General features: G+C 41.9%; 1 protein-coding gene across 1 annotated transcript; it reads right to left on the reverse strand.

The window, feature by feature from the left end:
• Nucleotides 1-10669: 10669 nt before the first annotated feature.
• On the reverse strand, nucleotides 10670-18741 carry LOC308099063 (E3 ubiquitin-protein ligase TRIM39-like). The gene is made up of 2 exons (XM_080447630.1): nucleotides 18204-18741; nucleotides 10670-12432 (listed from the first exon to the last, which is right to left on the reverse strand). The coding sequence occupies exons 1-2, from the start codon at nucleotides 18347-18349 to the stop codon at nucleotides 10947-10949; spliced, it is 1632 nt and encodes a 543-aa protein (XP_080303756.1). The 5' UTR covers nucleotides 18350-18741; the 3' UTR covers nucleotides 10670-10946.
• Between the last annotated feature and the right edge of the window lie 767 nt (nucleotides 18742-19508).

Here is a 19508-nt window from a genome sequence, read left to right on the forward strand (position 1 = left end):
TTGCACTGGAGTAGTGTGACACATGCTTAATTGATTTGACCTACTTTTGTGCAATGTAGCCTAATTAATTATTGGAAGCAGCTGTATTCCAAATGTATTCCTACTACAGATCTGCCATGCTGCATTATCATGCATAGTACATACTTGCCTCAGTTATCAAACTGCAAGATTGTTGATTGAAGAAAAAATATGAATTCAGAGAACAGTTTTACTGCAAAACATGCTGTTATTCTGTGAAACAACGTTTTGAAAAGGAAATCCTACAGCCTTCAGGTCTATGTCAGCTTGTCAACTTCTTGAAGTGCGCATAGTACTTTATTTCCCTGTGTTTAACTTAAAGGAGTAGTTCACCCAAAAAATTACTTATTTTCTATCAATTGCACACCCCATAAAGCCTTGAATCCATGGATTTATTTTTGTTTTTGTGGCATTCCTAAGCCAATAATTTGATTCCCGTCTCCTACCGGCTAATGTATCCGGTAGGAGACACAAAGTAGATTATTTGTGTAGGAGACACAAAGTAGATTATTTGTGTCTCCTACCGGATACACACCCGGTCATCAAATTATTGGCTTAGGAATGTCACAAAAACAAAAATAAATCCATGAATTCAAGGCTTCATGGGGTGTGCAATTGATAGAAAATAAGTTATTTTTTGGGTGAACTCCTCCTTTAAGGCAGAATTGCAGTCTTATGTGGTGGCTGTGCATCTGCCTCCATGCACAACTTTAGGTTGGGGGGGGAAAATGCATGCACTAACAATTAAATGAAAACAAATATTAACCATTTAACCGTTGGTATCAACTGGTTACACATTTCTTAATAGTTACCAGTTAAACGGTTAACCATGAACATTTGGTGTTTTTTTTTACGTAGGCCTGTGGCCCCCGACCTCAATTCATTTACCAATTTGCCCCCTGTCTAATCTAGTTGAATACCTCTGCTTTAGACGCTCGACAAGGCCTGATGCACCGCGGTGGATTCAAACCCCCAGACTCTGTGGTGGTGGGCAGCTACTAGAGCTCAGCTTTTTAACTTATGTAAAAGTAGCAATACCACAATATAGAAGAACTGCAAACTGCAACAAAAAAAAATTGTTCTGAAACTTTTACTCAAGTGCCAGTATAATAGTAGGCATATTGGCATCAAAATATATTTAAAGTACCAAAAGTAAAAGTAGGCCTACTCATTTCACAATTTGTTTCAAAATGTGTCAATATTTCTAAAATAGCATGGCTATAAGCTCACCACGCGTTGCTTGTAGGTCTGCTATTTTCAAATTGTATTTCAAAGTATAAGTAGGCCTAATCATCAAAATCTGCAAGATTGGCCTGTACTATAACTAGCAGCCTAACCAAGCTACCAAATAATTATGGTGATGTAAAAAGTACAATATTTGACTAAAGAAAAAACTGGAATTAGTCAAGTAAAGTAAAAGGACCTCAAAATTGTAGTACAAAAAAAAAAGTAGTACAGTACCTGAGTAAATATAGCTTACTTAGTTACTTTACACCACTGACCTTGGAGTTCAAGGCGAGTTCCAGCAGGGCTCAGTTCTGATATTTCCAAGTCGATCGTCTCGGAGGAAAACGTAGGAGAGTTATCATTCACGTCTTTCACCAGTATTTTCACTTTGATCGTGTCTCCCGTCAGGGTGGCCACGACAAACTCATACTTCTCCCTCCTCTCTCTGTCCAGGACTGTGGCCGTAGAGATGACACCGGCGTTGGAGTCGATCTCTAAGTCTTTGAACACGTAAGAGTCTCTGCTTTCCGAGATAAAGAAGCCGGCGTTTGGCCTCGAGATGACCGCTCCGATGTCTCCGACCATGGTGTTGGCGGGCAGACCCTCCTCGACCGACAGGGTCAGGTTGTAGGTCACCCGTGCAGCGGGTGATGATGGTGTCCATAACTTATGGACCCCACCATCATCCGCTGCATCCTTGCCTGCAGCAAGGCACGGCCCTGCCCATAAGAACAGCCACAACAGCAGTCGTTGAAGGAGCGATGATGGTCCCTCTTGTTGACGACCCATGCCTGCTTTAAACATGGCTAGAGTTAGCTGCCAGAGGTGGAAAAAGTACTCACATTTTTAACTTAAGTAAAAGTTTCAATTCTACAATGAGTAAAAGTACAAAAGTATTGGTAACAAAATGTACTTAAAGTACCAAAAGTAAAAGTACTCATTATGCAGAATGTCCTATTTCACAAGTGTTCAAAATGTATACAAATCTTTTGAAAATAGCCAAAGTATATAGGGAAAAAGTGGTTAACGCATGCTTTGTAATAATAATAAAAATCTACGTATTGTAGGCCTGACTAGTAGCTAAAGTTTTCAAATAACTGTAGTAGAGTAAAACAATATTTGCCTCTGAGATGCAGTGGAGTAGAAGTAAAAGTACTGAACATTGTAGCCCTGAAACATGACTGTGATTACCATGAGCGTCATGTGAACCATGGCTATGAAAATTGGAAATACTCCAGTAAAGTAACAAATCCCTCAAAAATGTACTTAACTTAACTACAGTATTGAGTAAATGTACTTACTTACTTTCCACCACTGGAGTCTAGATGCCAATAGTTCGAGCCGGGGTTATTATCCTTGATCCTACATGATTTCCCTTTAAAAAGTGTTTTCCAGAGCAGACCCACGTTTCAGATCCTCTGCCTCTCCAAAGCAAGCATTACGCGCCGTAGCCTACATCGTTTAGCGCAAAGGAACATTAAAGTCAAAGGTCAGATTATTAGTATTAGCTCCGGACCTCCGGTCACGGTTGGACACTACACAATGCACTGAGCTCTCCGGGTGCGCGCCGTGCGCTCCCGTGCGCGTAGCCAGCCTAGTGCACTGAGCTCACCTCGCGTCAGGCTGTTCCAGTCCAGCAGACAACAGTCTCTGTAGCCTGGGCTGGGATCAATACCATTTTCGGGTTTCTGATCCGGTCGGAGCGGAAATAACTTTACGTCATCAAATGCCCGGAACCACCAACCGGAACCACTGGTGCCGTGCACCGCCAAAATGATTCCCCCAGTTTAAAACGTGTTTTAGTTATGACTTTGTATTTGAACTGTACTTTCATGTGCTTTTTTTTCCTGCAAACTTCTAAATAAAGTATTCAATCAATCAATCAAACACACAAAACGGGAAAATGTGTCCTGCTGCTCAATGGTGCTCAGTCAGTTCACAGTAAAAGGTGTTGATTTGACTCTGAATATTGAAAAAGGTAGCCTACACTAGCTGAGTTATACAACAGTTCTGTTCTTGTGTTAACAACATTGACAATGGAGGGCTGGAGGCCTATTCCTCAATTGATAATTGGGATACAATGCAAAATAATGAGAAGTTATATTACAGTGACATGTTGCCCCCTACTGACACTAATAAGAATCTACATTAGGACTTTGTGGTGATTCTGGGATCAGAAGTTGGGGGCGAGTAGTTCCTTCGCCCCCCCGTTTGTATGCGAGCGGGCGAAAACTTCTGGGAACTCAGATTAGGGGGCGAGGGACTCAGCCACTGGATAACAAAGGGTACATCCAAATGTCTTTATTTTATTTACAACAGTAATACTTTTATAATAGTTACTACAAGTAACATTTCTTTTTTTAAAGACATTTGAATATACGCCTATGTAGTACAGTAGACTACTAGTAGGCCTACTGCATTTTACATATAAATCCACCAACCTTTGAGTCATGCTGTGTTGACATCTTGACTTTACGAACGAAAAAAAAAAAAGAAAAAAAAGAATCAATGGTGGCCCTCAGACTTCATGTGGCCGGTCATCTATGACAGGGGTTCTCAAACTTTTCTCATGCCAAGGGCCACAAAATTAAGTGTGTTGGACCGCAGACCCCCATCTGAAAATATTTTGTGCCAGGGACCTCCATATTTGTGTTGTTAAAATGTTTTTAAAATAACCCAAAGTTTGCACATTTGGGGAGCAATTATGTCCTATTTTATACATGAGGTATTCAAAAACAGCCGATCTACAAGCTCACAGTGGGCCGCGACGCGTTGTGAGCTTATAGATCTGCTCTTTTCAAACAATTTGACAAATGTTGTGTCATAGTAAAAATATAAAATGGTGAAATGGGACATTCTGCTGAAGTACTTTTACTTCATGGTACTGTAAGCATTTTGATGCCAATACTTTTTCACTTTAACTCAAGTAACATTTGGACCACAAAGAAATCACAGCATCTGAATTCTGGGGCAAACCCTAGCAGAAAATAGCAGATCTACAAGCTCACACTTGTAAATTGGCTATTTTCCTCCTCTTCTAGCCTGGATTAGAACCTAGTTTCCTGGGCAAGTGCTGACATTTTTTACCATTGAGCTAACAGAGCCTGCCTTCATGCTCAGGGGACGATCTAAATGTCTCAATAGAAGAGCAGGGAGACCAAATACAACCACCAGAATTTTATTAACATACTCTACCTCTACCATACAGATTGGACAAAATTACATTTTATTCATTTTTAAAAAGTTACATCGTGCATAGAATTAATGTAGAGTGAAAACAAAAAAAATCACCAGTATAGAGCCCTGAGGGACAAAGAGTCAAAACAAAATTGACATAAAAACTGGTGAAAAATCCAAAACTATAATAACCAATAACCATGGTGCATGTATAGACATGCAGTCAGCTTAAGCCGGCGTTCACTGTACCATTGGTGCACATTGTGTAACCAGGCAACAGATGGAACCTGAGCCATTCCCCCGAGTAAACAAACAGCATCACCTGTACAACGTTCTCATTGTCTGAAAACAATCCCCTCTTACCGACTGTACACACACACACACCACCATAACCACACAACACTACTCCAACAAGACTATTGGTTTAATTAATAATTGAATTATTATTTGATCTGAACAGAAACAGAACAAAGATGCCGTCTCACATCATGCTGTCGTACCAGTGGAACGAGCAGGCTCTGGTAAAGAGGATCTACGACCGTCTCAGAGATGATGGTCTACCAGTGTGGATGGACATCGAGGGAGGGGTGACGGGCAACGTCAACGATGCGTGAGTTTACGGCTGCAACTAATCGATTATCTTCCTTTGCTATTATTGTATCAATTACTTTTTTAAGTAATCAAATGTCAGAGGTAGAGTGGGGACAGATCTGTCTCATAGAGCAGTAAGTAAGTGCAGTTGACATTTTATTTTTATTTATTTATTTAAAAAATATATATTTTAAATTCGTATTATTTTATTTTGCTGCACAAGGTGTCATGCAAAAATTGTGAAAATAGCAAATCTACAAGGTTTATTTAAACCTTTTTTGAACATTTCTGAAACTTCTCCTCTGTAATGACATGCCCCAAATAGGGATTAATTAGCTTACTAATTGATTATTTTATTAAATAGTTGGATTAACTGTTGCAGCCCTACGTGAGTTTAAAACCTGAAAGACATCAGTGACCTTGTGAGTCAGGACTCAGGACATTTGGCACCATGCCATCACTAATGATAATCCTTCAGATGTCTGCATGGTGCTTTTGCTTGTGTTGATGTCTGACTTGTATTGATGTTGTTCTGAAAACAGAGTTTGAAAATGAGTTCAGCTTCACATGGCTGGTAAGGTTCAAGGAACCACATGCTATAAAGTATTACAGCCACCTGTGGAGTTTAAAATATATATATTTTTTTTACAACTGACACATTAAATGTATTTCCCTTCATAATCCTGTGCTGTGTGTATTATGTTGAGTGTACGTGTACTAATGTACAACCATCTGATTAACCTGCCAGTATGTATGCATGTATGACAGGATATTGTACTGTGATCAGTCCTGTCTGTACGTTGGGACAGAATAACTTGGTAATAGATGGGTGGAATTTTCATGAAACTTGGTGAGAATGATAGATCGGTAGGCTGCCTCGAAGAGATGATTACATTTTGGGTTTAAAAAAAGGTCAATGGTCAAGGTCACTATCAAGGTCAAGGTAAAAATGTAAAAAAAAACATGTAATTGGTCAATGTAATGATGTAAAACAGAATGTGTTGGTACAGGCACGGTTTGCAGCTCCTGGTGAAGGTTCTTCATTTCTTGGTCATAAACATGAAACAGATTAGTCACAAGTGTGTGTGTGTGTGTGTGTGTGTGTGTGTGTGTGTGTGTGTGTGTGTGTGTGTGTGTGTGTGTGTGTGTGTGTGTGTGTGTGTGTGTGTGTGTGTGTGTGTGTGTGTGTGTGTGTGTGTGTGTGTGTGTGTGTGTGTGTGTGTGTGTGTGTGTGTGTGTGTGTGCGTGCGTGCGTGCGTGCGTGCGTGCATTACTATGCTTGTGAGGGCCAAATGTCCCCACAATTATAGTAGAGTTTGAGAAACAGACATTGTGAAGACAATTTCCCTGGTCCTCACCACATAAAGGGTTATTGTTTTATGGTTTGAAAAGATTTGGGGAATTACAATTAGGAAAAACAGGGTTAAGGTTTAGGGGTTGAGGTTAGTTGTGGCTGATTTCTTATTAGTTTACAAGCTCACAAGTTGTGAGCTTGTAGAGTAGATCTATTTTCTGTTTTGAAGTATAGCAAAACAAACGTGTGTGTGTGTGTGTGTGTGTGTGTGTGTGTGTTGTGTGTGTGTGTGTGTGTGTGTGTGTGTGTGTGTGTGTTAGCATAGCTGCAGGTGTAGAGGAGGCTGTGGTGGTCTGTCCGTTCATGACGCCGGCCTACCAGGCCTCTCGCAGCTGTAAGAAGGAGCTGAACTACGCGGACAGCAGGGAGGTCATCATGGTGCCTGTCATGCTGGCCAAGAACTGGGAGGCCAGTGAGTGGCTGGGTCTGATCACTGCAGGCATGCTCTGGGTGGACTTCAGGTGAGTTACAGGGCCACAGGGCCTTCAAACAGATCTATTATGCTGCACTATACTGCCACCTAGTGGAGAACATGGGAATAGATGTCAAATCTTTCAATAGGCTCTATGCACAGCAGCCGTATTGGAAAGAAATTGGGCCTCTTCCTTACTTCCTTCCCAGGTATTACCAATGATTCTAATGAAGGCTCTGTTCCATTTAGTGGTGCTCAGTAGTTCTCAAACATTTTAATTTCAAGGACCCCCATAACTCTGAGAGTGTACTAATGGAACCACACAGGTCCATTTGGTTCCATTTGTACACCGTCAGAGTTACACACCGTAAGGTGCCCTTTTCGGAACCCCCTCAAGGAACCATGAGGGTCCCTGAACCACACTTTGAGACCCACTGGTGTAGCAGAGTGTTTCCAGTGAGTCAACATGCACAATATCAGCATCCCAACTCTGTATGACCAGAATGTAACAGAGCCTTCATTAGTATCATTGGTAACACCTGTGAAGGAAGTAAGAGGCTCAATTTCTTTCAAATATGGCTGCTGCCTGCTGTGCATATCAACTGTGATATGTCATATATTATTTTTATTTTTATTTAATTGTTTACAATATGAGATATCCTCCATTTGGAAATTGTGACAGAAAGGCCTAACTTGGATACATGTTTAGTATTTCATTTTCATCAGATAGGCATGTCTCAATTTATCCTACTGTATGTGAATTGTTGGGTTTATTTAGGACATATTTATGAGAGGCCTGAAAACATGAAAATACAATTTCTGGGGATAGAGAACCATTCATGCAACACTATTAATAGACTTGCCTTTAACTAAATGCTCAATAAAGAGTGTACACACATATGTTGCACTGCTATACACACAACACTCCAAACAAAGTGTCACCATTCTGACCCTCCAGGAACGCGGAGAGCACTGAGGAGCACTTTGAGAAGTGTCTGCAGTCTCTGGAGGAGGAGATCATGTTCAACGCCGGTCACCTCCTCTCCGTAGAGGAGGTGACCTGTGAGGTGGAGGGGGAGGAGGAGGAGGAAGAGGAGGTGGACCAGCAGAAACCCAGAAAACACCCCGTCCTGAAGAAGAAACCTGGAAGATGCTTCCGTCACGCCCTGTCCCTGCTCTACCTCTGCGAGTCAGGTCTGTCACTGTCACTGCTCTCTGAGGCAGCTCTGTCACACCCTGGTGTCCGGGTAGCCCAGTTGGTAGATGGGTTCGATCCCGATTTACTGCCAAGTACTCTCCGTATGAGTAGCGCGGCTTGGATCGTGCAGTAAGTCGTGCTGTAAATGCTGGTGGTAGGTGTTACGCTCCACCTCAGCAATCCATCACGCAGGGCAGGGGTCTAGTGCAGTGGTTCTCAACCAGTGGTCCGGGGACCACCAGTGGTCCTTGAGGGGGTTCCAGGTGGTCCCCATGCTAAATGATGGAGAGTTGGTAAACAAATGGACCCTAATAGATCTTTAGCTCTTGAGAGCGTAAAATGAAACCAAATGGACCTGTAAGGGTCCATTTGGTTTCATTTTACACTCTCAAGAGTTAAATAATTATTAAACATCTGCATTACTTAATTAAAGAATTGTTATTTTGATCAACGTTTGCCTGTTGTCTCTCCTATGGTACCAACATCAATACAGCATGGAATTGTGGACAAAATCTTATCCAACGATGACAGAATATTCTAAGTTTTGGGTCTGAGAGTCTAAATCTCATCAAATGGTAGTCCGTGGCTCAAATGCCGAATAAATAATGGTCCTTGATATGAAAAAGGTTGAAAACCACTGGACTAGTGCATTGAAACGGGACTTCGGGGAAGTGTTTCTCCCGCGTTCTTGGCTGATACCGACAACAAGCCTCTCCGACCTACTTACTTGCTGCTCTGTGAGTCAGGTCTGTCACCACTCTACCTGTGTTTTGTTTGTTTGTCTCCATGTATGATATCCACGCTGACAAAAAAAACAACACCATTTGTTTGAGCATAAGGATTAAGTTGAGGCTTGGGCGCAGCACAATGACAATAAGAGTAAGGTACATGCAGTAACTTGTTGCGTGGCTGTGTGTTAAACAATACCGGGTATTGTTAAACAGGAATTTTACCCACAATGCATTTGAACTATTAAGTTCCAAGCCTTCAGTGTCAGTGGTTAGTTTGGATATTAGGTTATAAGATGTGTCCCAATCTTAAGTAACCATGGATTCAAGTAAAAATGAAACCTCACAACTGAAAACCTTTGTTAGGCCAAGTCCTTATACCTACGCAAAACAATCATGCATTTTTCCAAAAGACTCTTGTATAGGGGTCCCAGGCACACAATCTTTTCAGATGGGGGTCCGTGGTCAAATACGCTTTAATTTGAGGGGTCCTTGACATGACAATGTTTGAGAACCACTGGACTATGGTGTCTATGACATCAGTACTATACTGTCAGTACTGAGTCTGTCTGTATATCAGCAACCATTTTGCCTGGCATTGTGCTGCCAAAATAGTACTTGGAAAACGACCAACAGTCTATGATGTCACTACTATGACATCAGTAGCCTACTATGACCTCAGTACTGTGCTTGTTTATATATTATAATGTAATATATATTATATATCGCTATCCAGCGGTACCCAGGTTTCTGCACATTAGTTCGAGGTCAGCGTATGACATACTGTGACATCAGGCATGTTCATATTTGGTCAAATTTGTCCAGAGACACACAGAGACACATGTAGACAACTTCAACTTTATTTATATTATAAAATAATAATAAGAAAATCTTACTTTTAAGAAGTTAAAGTTAAGGATTCATATGAAATTTTTACATGTTTATTTTACAACGCTTATTTTTACAAATTGGTGGCAAAAAAGGTAATGTTTAATGTTAGGATTTGCATGTATTTGAATGTAAGATTTGGAAACACTTTCGCACCGTTTACCGTCAGCACAATCGAACGCCGACGGCCACAGCCGAAACAACACGAAGCGGCGGCCATTGAAATCTCTGCATCGCCACAACAACAACAGACGCGCGTCCTTCGCTTCAACCCCCGCTCTTGCTTACCTTTTTGTTCGACCCACGCCGTTGCAATATAATATATGCCGTTGTAATATAAAATGCAATTTCCAAATCAACATTATGTAATAATGCAATAATTACATCTCTTTTAGACATGGTAAGGAAAAGTCTAACCGATGTGATTGACAGGAGAGCTGATCAGAGGAACAGAGTTGTTACCATTATTATTAGGATGAGGAATAAAGAATGACGAATGAATAAAGTTTCTCAGTCAGTTGAACTAATGCACCAATAGACGTACTCAGAAGTACTCAGTAAAAAGTAGCAATAGCACAATATAAGAATACTGTACTATCGTCTCTGTCGAGTGGAAACCTCTTATGTCCAAAACTGTTACTTTTCAGGATTCAAAGATCTGCTACTTTTGATGCTTTTGTGTGATCAAGTAGGGCGTTAAATTATGAAAAAACACAAAAAGTTAAAATATGTAGATTCTGCCCGACAGCAACGCTATAAGTAAAGGCCTGTATTCAAAGTTTTAGTTGAGTAAAATTTCAAACGTTTTGGCATCAAATACTTACAGTACCGAAGTAAAAGCACAAATATGTGTAGAAATGTGCCAAACTTTATCGCAATTAGCCGATCTACAAGCTTCGCCACAGGTTGTCAGCTTGTAGATCAGCAATTTTTGAACAGCCAAAGTATAACATAGATCTTAAGTGGTTATTGTATGTTTTGTAATAATAATATACATCTACAAAGTAACTTGTAACTAAAGTTTTCAAATAAATACATTATTGTACTTTTTACTCAACTACAAAGTTGAGTAAAAAGTACAATATTTGCCTCTCGAGATGTAGTGGAGTAGAAAGTATTGAGAAAAATAAATACTCAAATGAAGTAAAAGTACCTCAAAAACGCACTTAAGTATATGTACTTAGTTACTTTTCACCACTGCCAAAAGAATACATCTGTTAGGAACAACAGTTAAATGGCTTAATTTGAAATGACAGTAAACGAAAAATAAACATGCAAATTAGCCCTTCCATACACATTTGTTGTCTTTGCTGAAGATTATCATTTTCATGTAAAATTGAGGATTAAATGAGTCTAATCAGTGTGAATGACAGGAGAGATGTTCAGAGGAGCAGAGTTTTTACCACTATCATTGTCACATGGACTGAAGAATGGATAGAGTTTCTCAGTGAAGGTGCAGCCAGTGAAAGAGTAGAGATGAACTCTGGTCTCCACATCATAAAAGGAGACCAGACCCTCCTCATAATCCACATACACGCCAACTTTCTGGACCTTCTCTCTTACAGGGAGGAGGACAGAAGGGCCAGCATTAGCCCAAAACTCATTTCCATTCTCCAACCCTATAGTCCAGTAACCATCGTCAGGGGTCACTGTGATTTCCCCTTTCCTGTTGATGGACTCTCTGGCCACTCCTAAATCCCACTCAGCCTTCCCTTTAACCTGAATCTCATAGTAAAACCTTCCTGAGGGGAATCCTTGTTTTCCCAAGACACAGGAACAATCAGAGAATCTCTCTTTGTTATCTGGGAGTTTCTTCTTTAAAACTCCATCATTCACTTGTTTTCCATCCTTAGACAGGATGAGATTGCAGTGTGCTGTATCAGGGTCCAGAGTTACATCCACTGCATATTGCTGGATCCTCCTCAGCTCAGCATCACACAGCTTCTCCATCTCTTGACTGACTGTCTTCTCCAGCTGAGCCACAGCTGTCCTCACTGTCCCTACATGTGGAGACTGATGGACATTGACCTTTGTCCAGTCCTTGGTGGGTGGAGGGGTGTTGATGGATGGGATGTTCTGGAGGAGGTGGTCTTCAGTGTGTGAGAGCTGCTTCAGCTCAGAGCTTCTCTTCTTTAACTCAGTGATTTCCTGTTCCAGCTCTATAATGAAGCCATCAGCCTGTTTCTCTGTTGTTTTCTGCTTCTCTTCAATCACATCAATGACCTCAGCCTGGCTTTTCTCAATACAGCGGATGAGAGCAGTGAAGACCTGCACACTGTCTGCTGTCTCTCTGTCTGCATCTTTCTTGCTGAGCTGTACTGAGTGTTTGACCTCCTGAATCTTCGCTTGTCTCTCTTGGATCATCTGCTGAACTCCAGCCTCTGACTTTCCCAGCTCAGCCTTCTTGTCTTCATACGCCTCTTCCAGAGACACAATTTGATGTAACTTGTGGTCTGACTCGGTGCAGAACTGACAAACGCACATGTGGTCAGTCTTACAGAACAGCTCCAGAGGTCTGTCATGTTTCTTACACAGAATGTCTTCCAGGTTCTTTACAGGATCGATTAGTTTGTGTCGTTTTAACGGTGTGGCTCTGTGGTGAGGCTCCAGGTGAGTCTCACAGTAGGAGGTCAGACACACCAGGCAGGACTTCACGGCCTTGAGCTTGGTCTCAGTACAGACGTCACAGGAGACTTCATCTGGTTCAGCAGGTTCCTGGTTTACTTTGGAATTATTTTTCAGCTGCTTTGACTTCCTGTACTGATCAGCCATCTCAGAGACGACTTTATTAGCAGAGAACTTTGGTCTCTTATCGAAGGTTTCGTTGCAAAGTGGACATTAATAATAATAATAATAAACTTTATTTGTATAGCACCTTTCATGACATGAAATGCAGCTCAAAGTGCTTTACAGAGCAATAATACAATTACAGTTAGAACCAATTTAACAATAAAGCAAACAAAGATAAAATAAAATAAAATAAAAGCAAGCAAAAGCAAAGGCATAAAACAACATTAAAATAGGGAATACAGTGAGGAATTAAAAATCAACCAAAGAATCAGCTAAAAGCAAGAGTGAAGTAATAGGTCTTGAGCTGTGCTTTAAAGCTATCGACAGAGGCTGCCTGTCTTAGGTGTAATGGGAGTTTATTCCACACTGTCGGTCCGTAAAAGCAGAATGCTGCTTCACCGTATTTTTTATATGTCATTGTAGGCACCTCGAGCAGGTCAGCACTTGAAGACCTGAGGGCCCGGTTTGGAACATATCTCTCTAGGCAGTCAGAGAGGTAGGTAGGTGCCAGACCATTTAGAGCTTTATAAACTATTAAAAGAATTTTAAAATCAATCCTAAAAACAACCGGGAGCCAGTGTAGTGAAGCAAGAACTGGAGTGATATGTTCTCTCATCCTGGTTTTAGTTAAAATTCTGGCTGCCGCATTTTGAACAAGTTGTAATCTGTCAGTTGTTTTCTTTGGCAGGCCAGAGTAGAGTGCGTTGCAGTAATCAAGCCGAGAGAAAACAAAAGCGTGGATCAGCGTCTTTGCATCGTCTAACGACAGATAGTCTCTAATTCGCGCAATATTTCTAAGATGAAAGAAAGCAATCTTGGTGACATGATTAATGTGTGTATTGAAATTCAATTCAGAATCGATAATCACCCCCAGGTTCTTTACTGTGGTGTTACTTTCTACAGCCAGGTTACCAAGTCTACTTGTTATTGATTCTCTCTGCTCACTGGAGCCAATTATGAGAACTTCTGTTTTATCCTCATTTAGCTTAAGAAAGTTCTCACTCATCCAGCATTTTATACTGGACAGACAGGTCAACAATGGGTCTAGAGCGCAGGGGTCGTCTGGAGCTACTGAAAGATACAGCTGGGTATCATCAGCATAGAAATGGAAGTTCACTCCGTGATCGGCGATGAGTTCTCCCAGCGGTAGTATATACAGGGAGAACAATAAGGGACCCAGAATTGAGCCCTGTGGAATACCAGAACAGATGTTGTGTTTGTCTGAGTCAAAGTTAGCTAGACTGACAAAATAGCTTCTGCCTGTTAGGTAAGAGTGAAACCAAGACAAGGCTGTGCCTGACAAACCAATCCAGTACTCCAAACGTTGTAGTAGAATTGTGTGATCAATCGTATCAAAAGCAGCGGTTAAGTCAAGAAGTAGGAGAACAGATACATTTTTGTCGTCAGCGGACACCCTTAGATCATTAATTACTTTTACAAGTGCTGTTTCTGTACTATGACCTTTCCTGAAGCCAGATTGGAATTTGTTATGAACCTTATTGTTCTGTAGGAACACATCCAGTTGATGAAAGATAGTTTTTTCTAAGACCTTGCCCAAGAATGGCAGATTTGAGATTGGTCTATAATTACCCAGCACCAATGGATCAAGGTTGTGTTTCTTGAGTAGCGGCCTGACTACAGCCGTTTTCAGTGAGTCTGGAAAGACGCCTGAAAGTAGAGAGCTGTTTACAATTCTTAGGATATCTCCAATAACACTGTCTAAAACCTCTTTGAGAAACGGGGTGGGTACTACATCCAGTGAGCAAGATGATGATGTCATCTGTGATATAGTTTTACGGAGTTCCTCTTCATTAATTGCGCAGAATGATATTAGGCTTCCTCTGGAGGGATCTACATTTTTGCACCATGCACCATTTGCCGCATTTGCAGTGCTAGCAGCAGCATTTATAATACCAGCTCGAATGCTAAAAATTTTGTTTTCAAAAAAGGATGCGAACTCATCACACTTAGCTTTAGAAGCAGGGAGCGACTCCTTGTAAGCCTGGGGGGGGTTTAAGAGATGTTCAATGGTAGAGAATAAGACTCTGGCATTTTGCTTGTTGTCATTGATAATGCGTGAAAAATATGCCTGCCTTGCCAAGCGCAGTGCTTTGTTATAGGCCACTGTTGACTTCTTAAAGATCTCTAGGTGGACAGTGAGTTTGTTTTTTCTCCAAATTCGCTCAGCTTTACGACATTCTTTCTTGAGTGAGCGCATGTGCGTGTCGATCCAGGGTGTTACTCTAGAGTTAAGTTTCTTTTTAGTTTTCATAGGAGCCACTATGTCGAGAGCTGACTCTAATTTGAGATTAAAATGTTGAACCATATCATTCACTGAGGGAGCATCAAGTAGGGGGGGCACCTGCACACACGCCAGATGACGAGGAAACTCGTTTGCTGCAGATGAGCTAAAAAAACGTTTTTTTATAGTATATTCTGTATTGTTTTTCCCTAGATCAGAGACAGTCATATTAAAACACAATAAATAGTGGTCTGTTAGTTCGGGCTTATCAATAATACTGTCAACAGTGATATTCAAACCTTTAGTGATCACCAAGTCCAGGGTATGGCCATGTTTATGTGTTGGCCCAACAACATGTTGAATAAAGTCAAAGTTGTGCAGTAACTGTAGGAAACCCATAGCCACAACATCCGAAACAATGTCAACATGTAGATTAGCATCTCCAGTAATCAGAGTTCTGTCATAATTAGTGGAACAGATAGATAAAAGTTCTGATATTTCTGTTAGAAATAAGGCTTTGCTGCACTTTGGAGGTCGATACATACTAATCATAAGCACAGAGGATTGACTCTCCAATATGGTGGCCTGGTATTCAAATGATTTAAAACTGCCGAGGTTTGGCAGAGGTTTGAATTTTAAAGTGTCAGAAAAGATATTCGCCAGACCACCTCCTCTTTTTCCCTCACGTCCTGAGTGAATGAAACTGTACTTTGGTGGGCATGCTGCAGCTAGGGGCACCGCTCCATCAGATCCAAGCCAAGTTTCTGTTAAAAAGATAATATCTAGTTTCTCTTTACAGATGATATCATTTACAGAGGAAGACTTGTCATTAAAGGAGAATTCCGGACAAATTAAGTGTTATCTTTGATGTCTCGTTACTCACCTACCGATGTGAAAAGTAGCGTTATTTTTTTTCATATATTCCCCTGTCGTCATTTTTTAAACACCCTCCGTTGTTATAATGGGAGCGTGAGGGTTAGTGAAGTTCGTCTATTATAACCGACGCAAAGTTGTTTTTTTCACTACTAGTATTCATAGTAGAGTCTCATGATAGTCAAACATGCGTTGAAACTATCTGCGAGGCTGCCGTCAATGGCGAACGATTTAACACTGGTTGCTTGTTTTCCAGAATCTGGCAACACGAGTTGCCAGGTTCTGGAAGAAACAAGCAACCAGTGTTAAATCGTTCGCCATTGACGGCAGCCTCGCAGATAGTTTCAACGCATGTTTGACTATCATGAGACTCTACTATGAATACTAGTAGTGAAAAAAACAACTTTGCGTCGGTTATAATAGACGAATTTCACTAACCCTCACGCTCCCATTATAACAACGGAGGGTGTTTAAAAAATGACGACAGGGGAATATATGAAAAAAAATAACGCTACTTTTCACATCGGTAGGTGAGTAACGAGACATCAAAGATAACACTTAATTTGTCCGGAATTCTCCTTTAAGTGACCTGATGTTAAATAGGGCCAGGTTTAGCTTCAGGCATTCAACTATCTGGCTGTTGCCTCTACAGGGAATGCGTGTTAAATTTGCTATATTTGCAGAGTGTTTAAAGTCACTCCTTGTCCCGGAGGCTCTATTTGAGATAACAGTGGGAATATTGTAAACCTTGTTTTCAACAAGGCTAACTGAAATAGCCTTGGGCCCAGACATGATTTTGGCTATGCATAATGGACCCTGCCTATCTCAGCAGTCAAATGTATTCTCTAGACGTAGGGACAATTCGTAGGGACAATTCTTGCGCTGTTCTTCACGTTCTTCGTTCCTGATCTTGCGCCTCTGTATCGCTAGTGCCAACAGCGTCAACCGTCGAGGGGGGATGGTTGGGGGGCAGGGCACGGTTGATGGTTGTGGGGCCTGGCGTTTGATTTGGGGGGTGATTCTAGTCCCCTCTTTAATCAAGTCGTTCATGCTACTGGTGAACTCCAGAAGGGGTATTGGGGACAGGGAAAAAGATGATGATGAGGAGGAGGAAGGTGATAGAGTTGGTTGATCTTCCTCATCGAGAGTCCATCCCTCCCTCTCATCGAGAGTCCATCCCTCCCCTCTGCAGACCGTGGCTGCAGAGTCGACAATCTCCTCCAGGCTGTCATCAGAGTCGACAATCTCCTCCAGGCTGTCATCAGCTTTTGTTTTTGTTTCCGAGTTATCAGAGAGTTCATTTGTTATGGCTGTTCCACCATCCTTGGTAGGGGGGGGTGTGGCGCCCCCCTCCCCCTCAGCAGCGGTGGGGGATGGTGTGGTAGCGTCTACACAAAGCCATTCATGTTTTTCAGCAGCGGTAGCAGATAACAGAGCACTATCTGTTGTTATGGAATCTTGTGCTCTGGCCTTGGGAGAGCTTGGTGAAGACATAGGAACATTATAGAAAAGGTTAGACATGAACAATTTTGCTCCCAGCTTGTTCAATTTAAGCCCGTCCGAGGAAAATAGGTGTCTTCTATCCCAAAAAAAATTGAAATTGTCAATAAAATGTACAGATTTGTTGGTGCACGTAGTTGAAAGCCATTTGCTCAGTGCAGACAGTCTACTGAAACGTTCATCGCCGCCTCTTGTAGGTGGTATTGGGCCGCTGATGCACACCTTCACATCAAGTGAGCTGATTTTGCTGAATAAGGCAGTGAAATTCCGTTTTAGGATTTCTGACTGTTTGTCCTCTGTATCACATGTGCCAACGTGCAAAATCAGGGTTTTCACCGTTGGGTGTTCAGCGACAAGATTCAGAATTCTGTCATTCATGTCAGAGACTTTGTCTTTGGGGAAGCATAACACTTTTGCCTTTCTTCTTATCAAGCTTTTAACATCTTTAATAGCGGCATCCCCTATGATCAGAAATTCAGGCTCATCATATAGCCTTTTTCCTTCTGAGTTACTCTTGGTTCTTACCCTGCTGGGTGAAGAAGATTTGTTTGGTCTGTCATCAGACGGGCATCTGGGGTCCTGAAGCAATGGGCTGAATCTATTTCCCAGCCGCACCGGACACTCAGCACTCGATGTTTTGGGAGATTTGTTTGTAGATCTCCCCTTGGCAGTTTTCCACAGTTGACGCTCAGCACTCGATGTTTTGGGAGATTTGTTTGTAGATCTCCCGTTGGCAGTTTTCCGCTGTTGAAGGGGGGTGAAAGACGCGGTACCCTGTGTCCGGGGGCGATGATGGTGACGCGCGGGTGGTAGCGCAGGCCAGCCGGTCAGATCTGTAATCACAGGGCTCCGAGTTCTGCCAGTTATTCGCCCCTTCAAAGCCTTTGGCTTTGCCCCGAGAGTGTTCCATGAGAAAGCTTTGTCATGGTCTTGTCCGTTGCTCTGAGACTGTGGAATTCCATAATGTTGATTCACTTCCACATTAACTCTTAAATAGTTTAAGTCCGTTTCCAGCACTGCAATCCTTTGAAGCAATTTTTGGTATTCCTCTGTTGAAACAGTCGGGTACATCCTGATGCTAATTAGCTTTGGCTATATGCCACGTACCCAGTCACTGGAGGTCGACAAATAGATCGAAAAATAGTATATTGAAATATGGCAAAAGCTTCTATCTATAGAAGAAATAGAGTCCCATGTGTTTATATTGACACACATCACTAGTGTCCCAGTAATGTGTGATGCAGGTTTTGCAGTAGTTGTGTCCACATGGAGTGGTCATTTGATCAGTGAACACGTCCAGACAGATAGAACACAGGAACTGCTCTTCAGACAGACTGCTGGAACACGCCATTACTAGACACTGAAAATAAACATTGGGGGGAAAAGTGTAATTCTTGAATGCTACTACTCACAGCTTAATAGTTATGAATCTCATCTGGATCATCACATTAGAATAGACCTCAATAATGTTGGCACATACTGTAGGGGAAGCCTGTCGTTTTACCAACTGAACGATTAGACTACAGGATTTCCAGGAAAACAAAATTAAGGGGAGATCATGTCTGGATACTGTTTAATATGCCTTTGTTCTCTGTTACAGAATAATAAATCCTTATCTCATGTACTCACCGGTCTTTACGTTCACAATGTTTCAGCAAATATCCTGTTGAACTGAAGGTTCTTTAGTAGAGAGCATGTGTGTGTGCGCGCTGCCACCAAACTACATGAACACTTTGAGTTTCACTTCAGATTGCGTCACTGACTGAGAGGCTGCTCTGTTGCTATTAACCCTTCACAACCTCCACTCTTCTCTGTACTTCATCTGTTTCTCCCTCTGTTATGGTTTAGTGCAGCGACTCCCAACCTGTGGGCCGGGTAGATCTGCTGCTTTTACTGTCTTTCCCTTCAGGGGCGTGTTTACAGCCCACCATCACATTATCATGTCTGTGTCTTCTTCCTGTCAGAGGCAGCGGAAGCTCCATGACTGTACAGAATACAGCATGTAGATGGATGGGGTTTAGTGTATGTGTCCTGTGATTGGCTGTTTTCATTCCCACACACAGGGGTGGAGTTAAAATGCCTTAATTTTCTGCCATTATAAACAACCAAACCCATGCCTATATCCATCCAACAGGTGAGCATAAACTGCATCCAGAGAGTGAGAGAAGGAACACTGTGGAGCTCCACCAGGAGGCAGGAGAGAACGGCTACTGGGAGGAGGTGAAGGGGAGCGGGTGTAAATACTACCGCAATGTGGTCACCAATGGATACCTGGGTGAGTGAGGGGCTTTCTGTTTAATGAGGGGGGGCCTTCCTCACAGTCACACAGTTCATCAATTGAAAACCACAGTCTTAAGTCTAATGTAGGCTTTGTTTCTTCATATTGGTGTCGCTCGTCAAACACAAGTCATGTAGCATTATGAGGCACATAGGGATGAGTTTACACCAACGGCCTGGGACATGACATAAGGGATTTGAACCCACAGCCGTCTCTGTTCACATGCCTCTAG

This window comes from Gymnoscopelus braueri, assembly GCF_963280865.1.
Source record: "Gymnoscopelus braueri genome assembly, chromosome: 2".
Taxonomy (NCBI): Eukaryota; Metazoa; Chordata; class Actinopteri; order Myctophiformes; family Myctophidae; genus Gymnoscopelus; species Gymnoscopelus braueri.